Source organism: Chaetodon trifascialis, chromosome 3 (genome assembly GCF_039877785.1).
Source record: "Chaetodon trifascialis isolate fChaTrf1 chromosome 3, fChaTrf1.hap1, whole genome shotgun sequence".
In the NCBI taxonomy this organism is placed as follows: Eukaryota; Metazoa; Chordata; class Actinopteri; order Chaetodontiformes; family Chaetodontidae; genus Chaetodon; species Chaetodon trifascialis.
In genome coordinates this window covers 24,867,160-24,877,598 of record NC_092058.1, presented here as the reverse complement: position 1 = coordinate 24,877,598, position 10,439 = coordinate 24,867,160, and the positions used below count along the sequence as shown (strand labels likewise).

The following is a 10,439-nucleotide window of genomic DNA, read 5'->3' as shown; positions in this document are numbered from 1 at the left end:
TCGGGGGAAGTTTGAAGATGCCACAGCCAAATGCTGCAGGACAGCCTCATAAAAAAGCAATGTCAAGTTTGCCGAGCACTGAGACCATTACATGTATGTTGAATCACAGCGATTAGATATACAGTAGAAAAACTGAAAAGGCGTGACCTTCTTATCAGTCCTTTTGAGAGAGCAGTGATTGCTGTAGCAGATACAGGGTCAGCAACTATCAAGCAAAAAAATATGTCCCATCACTGCAAACATTGTTCAGTTCTCAAGAAAACCTTATCAGTAAAGAGTCACACGCACGCACGCACGCACGCACGCACGCACGCACGCACGCACGCACGCACGCACGCACGCACTCACAGAGTTAGTTGTGTCTGTTAGTGTATATTCATGTGTGTGGGTGTGTAAAGCACAGAGGGCAGGATCTTGTCTTCCTGTGCTCAGAAAAGTCAGTCCTCAAACACTCGGAGCTTGGATGTACAGAAGTAGCGTCATGCTCTGCTTCCTCCTCCTGGTATGTAGCCACACTGACTTCAAACCTACCTGAAAACACTTTGTTTAAAATCAAATGCTTTGCTTGATTTTACAGATGTCAATTTCATAGATGGCAATCAATTGAATTGACACTTACTTGGAATATTTGTGTTTTCGTTTTTGGGGAACAAAAACTTGACATACTACTCTCTGAAATCACATAATAAGGCAGCAGATTTGGATTGTAATCTATAAAAATGGATCACTTGTTTTTTAATATCATTTTCCAGCACTCTGTAAGTTCAAGGACAGTCTGCACGGTTGATGTTTCCATGCAGGTCAAATGTTTTCCCACAGAAGTCTTTCAATAAGTCAGCAGTTATTTGTTTAAATTGTATCTCTTTAAAGCATACACAAGAGATATAAAAACCACACAGTGTCCCACTGTGGTAAAAAAAAAAAATCTGTGGAAATACCTGTTCACACTTTATGGGAACTGGTTCACCGACTGTGCATTCCACTTTGCACTGTATGACTCGCACTGAAAAGACTGACTGTTTGTCTTCCAGTTTTATTATTTGTCAAGTACGACATGTTCACAGCAGCTGAGCCGTCACCGAAGGACCTGGATCATTGACTCCTTCACAATTGAGGAAGAGCACCCAGGGCCCTTCCCATATGTGCTGGGCAAGGTGAGAAAAGCCCTGAGTAAAGAAAATTTGTCAGACTTCAGACCAGAAAAAGCTATGTATTCATTTTCAAACCCAAATACCAAATTTCATCAATTGATACACCTATTGATTATAAGATGTAATGGGAATTCTTATTATTCATCAATCATAAGTATTCACTTTAGACTGCTTCTTTATTGATCCCAATTTGGGAAATTGTTTTGTTGCAGTAGCAAACATACAGACAAACACAAAATGTATACAAGAATTGTTTAAAAAGTAACAAAAAGCAGCAAAAGTAGCAAAGAATATAGACAGGAAAAACAGCAGTGAATTTAACTCAACAAGATATATAGTTATATAATGTGTATTATAAAGTATAATACACATTAAATGATATTATAATAAAAATACAATATAACTATACAAACACATATTTACATCAAGAATGTGTGCAGTTTCAGATGATAAATAAATGTAAACAATAAGCAGTGTGCAATATTGCAGTAGTGCAGATAATAAGTAAAATATTGGGGTTCGTGAGATTGGTGGATTAATTGTTTAAGTTACTGTTGTAAAGTGTGATGGCTTGTGGCAGGAATGGTTTCCTGAAGCGGTCCCTGTGGTAAATGACAAAGCCAAATGAATAACCATGTCATATGATTAGGTGTGTGTGTGTGTGTGTGTGTGTGTGTGTGTGTGTGTGTCATAACATACTGTACGTGGTTACGTGGTAAGCAGATTATGACAGATTCTGATTATTTGTCTGTAGATCATGTTTTTCATCATGAAAATGTATAAATAACTAATGTGTGTTTCCCTAAAGCCGACTGTAAAGGGTTTGAATGTGTGTTGTAGATAAATATTGAGCGGCGCTATGGAATATACTTTGACCTCTTTGGGGAAGGAGTGGATGAGGAGCCAAAGGGAGTCCTCTCCATTGATAAAGAATCTGGCACCGTGTCTGTCCACAGGGCTGTGGACTATGAGGAGAAGACAATGCTTAAGGTTAGACTCGACACATAAGACTTACCAACATCTTTTCTGTACTGCAGGAAACCTCCATATATACTGTTCATATGTGTAGATGACTGTTGTGTTAAGGTAGACTTGAGAAAATGTACCTTTTAAATCTATCACAATTACCAATATCCAAGAACATCATCACACATGACTAACTGTGAACCATATCTTTCAATCCGTAGCTGAGATTTGAGGCCAGAAAGGCAGATTTATCTATTGACACTAACTTAGGAGTTGAAATTTCCATACTGGACATCAACGACAACCCTCCACGCTTTCAGAGGGATCTGTACGAAATCAGCATTGCTGAGGAAGACACACAAGGTTAAAGAATATAATAACCCCCCCCCCCAAGCTTTTTTGCTACCTACAATGTAAAGTACTACACTCCTTTATTTGTTTCTGAACAGTCTAAAAACTGCCATCATCTCTCAACAGGCTCCCATCTCCTGACAGTTCTGGCCTATGACAGAGACCAGAGAGGGACACCAAACTCAGCATTCCACTATGAAATCAAATCTGTGTCTCCAGACCCTCCGGACACTGAATTCTTCATCAAGGAGTCTGGATCAATCTCATTTAAAGGATGTTTGGATCATGAGGCAAGAGAATTTAAGAAATATGACAGGTGGCGCTCATGCAAGTATGTACAGCACGCTTGTTTTGAGCAGTGTCTAAATACAGTGTGAGTTAGAATAACCTGTAGGGTACTTTTATGGTGGAGGAGTTTTTAAGGAAGTCATTTAGTTTCCATATGCATCTCAGTGACACTGGATTTGTTGCAAAACTTACTTCATATTTGCAATGAAAAGGTTGCACCTGAAATGAAAACACATCAAGAACAATATTTATGTGCAAAATGATTGAGCTGCTATATAGGAAACTAATGCAAGATACTCTTAAACTTAAACTATGAATCTGTCTTCATGTGCTTGTATTAAGGTGGCTGAAAAGTTTACAGTGTTGGTAGAGGCCAAGGACCATGGACAAGAAGTCCGTCTCTCCAGTTCAACAACTGTTGTCTTTCACATCCAGGACGGCAACAACCACCTCCCAACCATCACTGGACAGACAGTAGGCTGTCATCACATCACATGATGTCTGCAGATCACACAGCTCTTCATGCTTTTCCACACACATGCAGTAATCACCTAAACCAAGAAAACTACAGAACATGTAGGAAGTTATTAAATTGCCACATTTTTAAAAAACTTAATTGTCAATGGGGTTTCAGTGACATAATTATATATAGTTGCCAGGATGAAACCAAAACAAGCAAACCAAACAAAACAAAAACAAAGCAAAGAATAATGCTGAAAAAAGAAAAAAGAAAGTATTCAAATAAAATAGCACTGGTTTCACATAAACACCCTAGAAAAGTATACATACATCCTTTATGCCAATATACAGATTTATATTCTTTATCACAACCAAAAGAATATTCAGCAAACAAGATGAATGAATCAACAACAGATGATAAAAACCAGCGTTTATCCAGTTTATTTCAGACATATCGGCTCTATGTGCGACTTAACAACAATCAATGCTTGTCAACTTCAAGTAAACAAGGATGAAAAGCTTGTGTATGTACTTAACAGTCGCAGTGGGAAGTACAGTTAAAAGGTTTCTACGTTTTTTCTCCTGACCTGTAAACCCTGGATTCATACGACAGGGCTCTGGCAGAGTAAAAGAAGGTGAGACAGGGACCTCTCCTCTGCGGCTGCATGTGACAGACGAGGACACCCCAAACAGTCCGGCATGGAGAGCCAAATACACCATACACGGTGACGAGGGGGGGCACTTTAAGGTGGAGACAGACCCAGATACCAATGATGGAATCCTGACAGTAGTAAAGGTAAGTATGGTTTAGCTGCATGCTTTACATTACAGTGCCACCCATCTCTACTCTGACATGTAATTACTGCACACCTGCTTCTTACAGTACGTCTGCTCAAACTTGAAATGTCTGAATCCTGTGCTTCAATTGAAACTGCTGCATGAGTAACAAATATAATAGATGAATTGAACGTCATTGTGTAATTTCAGCCTTTAGACTTTGAGGCGGGAGCACAGAGGCAGCTGTCCGTCTCAGTGGAAAACGAGACGCCATATTTCTCCTGTAAAGTGACGGAGAGGACGTCCTCAGGCCTCTGGAAAGTTGCCACCACTTCAGGCGATGATCCTGGTGCAGGTCAGCCTCCCTCTGTTCAAGTCCTCATTGACGTTGAGGATACCAACGACCCGCCGATGTTCAGTGTGACTGTCAAAGAGGTCAAGCTGGAGGAGAACGCGCCCAATGGAACCTGGGTCGGGAAAGTGACTGCTGTCGATCCCGACTCCAGTCACGCAAGAGATTTTGTGTAAGTGGGATCCTTACTACAACGTGTTTGAGCTCTTATCTGGGACCTGCTACACCAAAGCAAATTGTGTTTGTCCACAGGTACAAGGTAGGAAATGATCCTGCTGGCTGGGTGACGGTGGATCCCCACACAGGAGACATCACGACAGTGAAGACACCTGATAGAGAATCACCTCATGTCGTTGACGGCGTCTACACCATCTTACTGAACGCAGTGGATGATGGTAAGACTCTACGTGTTGCTGCTGGCATGGAGACACACCAAATATTTGAGATTTTTAGGATCAAGTAAAGATTTCAATGTAATTGCTTTGCGATGCCATTTTTCTTCTGTCTTGGACAGGTAAGCCACCATTAACAGGTACAACCACACTGAGCATCCACGTGACAGACCAGAACGACAACGTCCCTCAGCCCGTAGTGGACAGTGTGGATGTGTGTGTGTCTGACAGCCCCACCGCAACCAACATCACGGCCTTTGACCCGGATGGAAACCCCTTTGGAGGGCCTTTCTTGTTTGAACTGCTGGGGGATGTTGAAGGAAAATGGAAACTGATGCCCTCACATGGTAGAAACAGCTACACTATGAAGTGAAATACTCCAACACACATTTTAAGGAAACCCAACCATTTAGCTGGGTGATCATCTCTCACAGGGTACACAGCTGGCCTGGTGAAGGATGCTGGTGTGTATGCTGGCCCACACACAATTGATCTGAAGATCTCTGACATGCAGGGGGAGTTTGGCATTTATAAAATAAGCGTGACTGTGTGTGACTGTTCTGTGACGCCCGGCTGCCGAAGCCGCCGAGAGACCGTCGCGAAAGCAGCCGCTGGTGCTATCGGCATCGTGTTTGCCTCACTGCTTTTACTCTTGTGTAAGAAGCTGAATCATTGCCTTCAGTTAATGTCGGAATATACTTTATGTGTTGTTACAATTCTGAGAAGTTGCTGCAAGTTGAAGTTTGTCCTGTGCGTCTGGCTGACAGTTCTGCTGCTGCTGGCAGTCGTCATCTCCTGCAAAAAGGAGTTCACCACTTTGCAGACGGCTGATTCCTCTGGAGAAACCCTTCTTGCATCAAACATTGAGAAACTTGGATCAGACTGCAAGGTGACTGCTCAGAAATATTTGCAAACAAAGCAGAGATATATTTTCAGATTCCTTTTCATGGAAATACCAGTATGTTTTCTTTTTCTTTAAAGCTACCTGACTGCATTCTGGCAGTGTCCACTGATAAGACACAACATGACATGCATGAGGGCACTCAGCACGGGCATGTTTCAACAGAGGTGGGTCCAGGTGGAAATGATATGGACAAACTGCATTAGTTTGTGTGAACCTACTTTTCTTTAACTTGTTTATCACAGTTGCTCTAATAGCTGGTGCAGAATGGGAATATTGATTTTGGTGAACCCTCAACCCTGTGTGTAGCACCCATATTGCAAACCTATTTTTGTAGATATCTATGGTCTATTTATGTCAGTTACATTTCAAGCTCAGATGATTTTCTTTTTGCATCCTGTTTCAAATCTGGGTGCTGTTTTCCATTAATATTTCACTGTTGCCTTCTTGATTTGATTGCCTTTCCTTTCAAATCACAGCTGAAGGTTTGCAATACGAAAATCTTATTTTCTATCTGTAAATTTCAACAGGACATAAAGCACAACTTCATCTACAAACACTCTGAAGATTACAGATGGGAAAATATTTCCTACTTATTCAGTGAGAACTGGAACCAGGTAATACACACTGATTCAAGGAACTGTGCATTCATAGTTTCATCTTTGCTCCACACTGTTTCACTCTTTCCTTCAATCTTAGACAACGTGGAATTCTTTAGTGGCCAAAGGCAACCAAAACACAAACCAGGTAAAGTCGCTCTTCTTTGGTTTGTACTAATTACAGCAGCTGGAGAAAATGAACTATTTGTGTCAATGTTTTGTTTGGTTCAGACTGAAGACATGAGTACAAAGAATTTCCAGAAATGGAGCTCAAGCTATGCGACAGATGCAGCTCTCCTCGCCCTGCTTCATCAGGTCAGCAACGCACATCCAGTATCACGTCTACTTTGCTACATGAGGTGGTCAAATGAGCACTGCATTTACACCTGCCTTTGTTTTTCTGCTCTTCCTGCAGAGGCTCTCTTCTCTCCACGAGACAGAAGAAGATCTGCTGGACTATCAGCCTCACCTCTACGCAGAGGAGGGGGACTCAGACAACCTCTCAGAGCTAGAGAGCATTTTCATACCTGATGATGACGATTCGTTCCACGAAGCGCTCAAAGATTTGGGCCCTATGTTCAACCAGCTGGCTTATATTTGCAGGCTGCCACATACACAAAACTGAACATATTTTTCTATACAATATTTCTATTCTTGAGCAGGGAACAAGCTTTTTTTTTTTTTTTTTTTAACTGCACTGTACATTTTTATTTTTATTTTTTTAAATAATGGTTGATGGATGCAAAAACTTTAGAATTAATAAAAAACAAAACAACAACAACAACAACAACAACAACAAAAAACCCTTGGGATTCTGTCTTAATAGTTTCTCTAATGACAATTTGCAGCACCAGAGAAGAAAAAGGCCCTCTGTTAATCACATGTATTTAATAGCAAAGTCCTCCACAGTTTTCATTTTACAAGTAGGGAAAAAAAGAAAGTACAGCTGTCCCCCAAAAGCAATTTGGAGTTACATTTGGACAATCAACTAGACAAGAATTTTAACCATTTCATAAACAAAACAAAACAAAATAAAACAAAACAAAACTAAACTAAACCAGGTGCCTGCTGGCCTGTTGAAAAGAAACATTCCACATTGCATCTTACCAATCCATCGATTAATGAATGTGCTTCTAGCATACAGCTGTTCAATTAAAAAGAAACTGTTCTCCATTTTAATACAACATAAAGGTTCAAAGTACAAAATTCCCTAAATGCAAATATGGGATAAAGAGAAAAAAAGAAGCTTTGCTTTAAGTGCTTCAAATGAGAGGAAAAAAGGGAGGTACTTTTTAAATAAGTAGAAAACCACAATATTTACAGAACAAAAATACAAAGAGCTTTCACACCCTCCCACTACCAACTTTTGGGAGGGGTCGCTGCTCAGTGGTGCTCTGCCCTCCGCGTCCTCGGCCCCTGAATCCTCGACCTCTCAGGAAGCGGCCAGGCACACCAAATGTTTCCATGTTCAGCTTTTTCTCCTCCGCCCAGGTGGTTCTCCTGAGGATGAGGGAAAAAAAAACAAAAAAACATTGTGAGCGTAACAAACCCCTGAGCTCACAAAAATAAAACAGTGACAGTGACATCATCACCTGGGCTTAATGTCTGAGGAGGTGTTGTCGAAGAAGCATTTGGCTTTGTCGTAGTATTTATCTCCCAGAGTTCCCTCCTCCTGCATGCCCTGGCTGTCCTGGGCCTCCCCTGAATCCACCTTTTCAACTGTGGGATTCACACAGAGAAAAAACATATTCACATACACGCCCATTAAAAATGCTCTATATTGTGTCTGCAGGGACAGAATTGACAGGTATCTTTTGAAGTAAACCTACCTACAACCTCCTTTGTGAGATCATCTTTAAACTGAGCGTTCGCAGTTTCAAAATCAAAATCTGAATCAAACTGCAAAGTTGTGGCCTTTGAGTTTTTCACAAGCAGCTGGCCTCTGCTTCTGTTCCTGGACCTTCGACTGCCTGCACCGGAGAGTTCAGACACACACTGCTGTAAAACTGGTTCAGTAGTAATTCAGAAGAGGCTCATGTGGTCCTGCATGTCAATTCTTCCAATCCATGTCTTACAGATGAGCAACACTTAAAGTATTTACAAATCTCCTGCTGCATTTCTGCCATCATTACATGTTTCTTGGAACGGTCAATACAAAACACCCATTGCTATTCTGTCAGGAAGAAATAGCTTTCAGTATGCATTTTTCATTCTGATACCTTGTTTTTGCCTTTGTTTCTGGTTCTCAGTGCCTTGGCCTTGAATCTTGGCTGCACTCGGCTGAGATGGTGCCCGGCCTAAACAACAAATTCAATGTTTATTTTCATTATCTGAGCTGGATTAAAAAGAAAACCGATGCAATGCTAGAAATGGTGACTTTTCTTATATGTTATGAGCTGCTGTTAAGTTTGCTTACTGGTGGGTACGTTCTCTTTCTGAACCTGGGAAGCACGCCGACCAGATCGCTGGGCTGGACGAACAGGCTGCCTTGCCTGTGGTTGGATTGAAGTTTTTCCCTTTTTCTGGGCAGCACTGGCCAATGGCACGGTCTGGACAGCCTGCTCGACCATAGGAGCTCTTCTTGCTGGGATGCCATGAAATCCTGGTAGCGAGGGAACAGGGACAAAGATGGCGGGGCTCGATCAGCTGCAAATCCGTGTGACAGACACTACATAGTGCTGGAGAAATGCCAAAATATGCCTTTTCCCAAAGATTGGTAACTGTACCCATGCCCAGTGCTGCATTGTACTGCTGGTTGAGTAGAGAACTAGCAGCCAGCTGGTTGTAGGTGGGCATCATGTCTCTGTACGGACTCCAGCGTGGGTGATATGCAGCAGAGGAGCTGCCGATGGATGACTAAGTTCACAAAAATGAAGACAAAGGAACTTATCTTATGAGTTGTGAGTGTTGTGCCCTCTGATTAATACTACTGATAAAGTGGAAAAGACTTTGAAATGAGAGCCAAACCTCCTGGAGCCACACACCTGTACAATAGCAGGGTCACGAGGCAGTCCATGCGGTTTTGGTGGTTCAGACACAGTGATGTCTTTGATGTCACTTCCTCTGAAGATTATGTATTCATAAATTTCATCTTTGGGTGGCACCGGTCTGTCTGTGTGCCGGTCCTCTGTCCCATAAGATTTAACTGTTGGGAAATAAAGATAATTAGGTTTGGTTGCCTCTAACATACTTTGTTCAAAGTAATATAGAGAACTTTTAAAGAGAGACAAACACAGGCGTCACTTTCAGCCCCATCAACCTACCTTTGGCTAAAGCAACTGTGGACCTGTCAGTGTCGACAGAGGACAATATTCCCTCATACCGAATCTGTGCCTTGGATATCAAACTTATTTTACTGCCAATGTAAGGCGTTCCTCCTGCAGCACTCATGATTCCACTGAAGGCACGCTGTCTAAATCACAGAGCACACAAAACACCCATCAGCTAACTCTAATCAGCAACGCGCACAATCAGCACACCTGTGCGCTTTATAAGATTACCAGTGACGCTCCGCTTCACAGCTGGGTCACGTGCGCGTGTCACAGGGTTAGTTTCTTTCGTTAGACGGCGTACACCGCGAGAAGACTGTGGCCTTGGTTAGACGGACAATGCTGATACGGTGACAAACACACGGGGGCAGGACAGTGGCAGCAGACTTATGATAAGTGTACACGTGAAGGGAAATTTCTTAAAACGAGGATTTTCCTCTATTTAAAAGAAAAAAACAGATTCACATTAGCACTTTTAAAAATCTCCGTCCATACGAAAAACGCAAAAGCACAATAACAGCACTGGAGCGTGCCAAACCAGCAGGTGGCGATACAAACCTCACCTACATGTTGGCCAATCAGAAGTCTGAAAACAACAATTACAGGCAGGTTACCTGACACTAGATGTCCAATCCTACCAAGGGGATGACATGACCCACCAACACAGGAGATACAACTCTGATGTCACAAGCTAAAAAGGCTGTTTTCCTCATCAACATGTTTCTAAATATCTTCACCCTGGAAGGAGTTTTCCAAAAGCTCATTTTTCAGTGACTTAAAACTGCGTTTGTGTGTGGACACACACTTTTTCTATGCATAGAAAAAGCTACTTTTAGACGATACCTGGTACAAGTCGACACACATGGGCATTTTTTTTAAACCAGTCCATCCTCCCCAAAAAAGAATCCTGCCCACAAAAGCAAGCTGAAGCATT

General features: G+C 41.9%; 2 protein-coding genes across 2 annotated transcripts; one reads left to right on the top strand and one right to left on the bottom strand.

Moving 5' to 3' along the window:
• Positions 1 to 386: 386 nt before the first annotated feature.
• On the top strand, positions 387 to 6,913 carry cdh27 (cadherin 27). The gene is made up of 17 exons (XM_070959371.1): positions 387 to 502; positions 1,032 to 1,154; positions 1,992 to 2,141; positions 2,339 to 2,480; positions 2,595 to 2,758; positions 3,099 to 3,230; positions 3,829 to 4,011; positions 4,203 to 4,516; positions 4,597 to 4,739; positions 4,859 to 5,083; positions 5,171 to 5,392; positions 5,504 to 5,625; positions 5,718 to 5,804; positions 6,168 to 6,254; positions 6,337 to 6,384; positions 6,468 to 6,551; positions 6,652 to 6,913. Exons 1-17 carry the CDS (start codon positions 464 to 466, stop codon positions 6,859 to 6,861), a joined length of 2,475 nt encoding a protein of 824 aa, XP_070815472.1. The 5' UTR covers positions 387 to 463; the 3' UTR covers positions 6,862 to 6,913.
• A 198-nt stretch (positions 6,914 to 7,111) lies between these two features.
• LOC139329048 (protein LSM14 homolog B-like) lies at positions 7,112 to 9,672 on the bottom strand. The gene is made up of 8 exons (XM_070959171.1): positions 9,500 to 9,672; positions 9,221 to 9,381; positions 8,963 to 9,092; positions 8,653 to 8,838; positions 8,456 to 8,533; positions 8,066 to 8,206; positions 7,829 to 7,955; positions 7,112 to 7,736 (listed from the first exon to the last, which is right to left on the bottom strand). Exons 1-8 carry the CDS (start codon positions 9,624 to 9,626, stop codon positions 7,580 to 7,582), a joined length of 1,107 nt encoding a protein of 368 aa, XP_070815272.1. The 5' UTR covers positions 9,627 to 9,672; the 3' UTR covers positions 7,112 to 7,579.
• Positions 9,673 to 10,439: the final 767 nt, after the last annotated feature.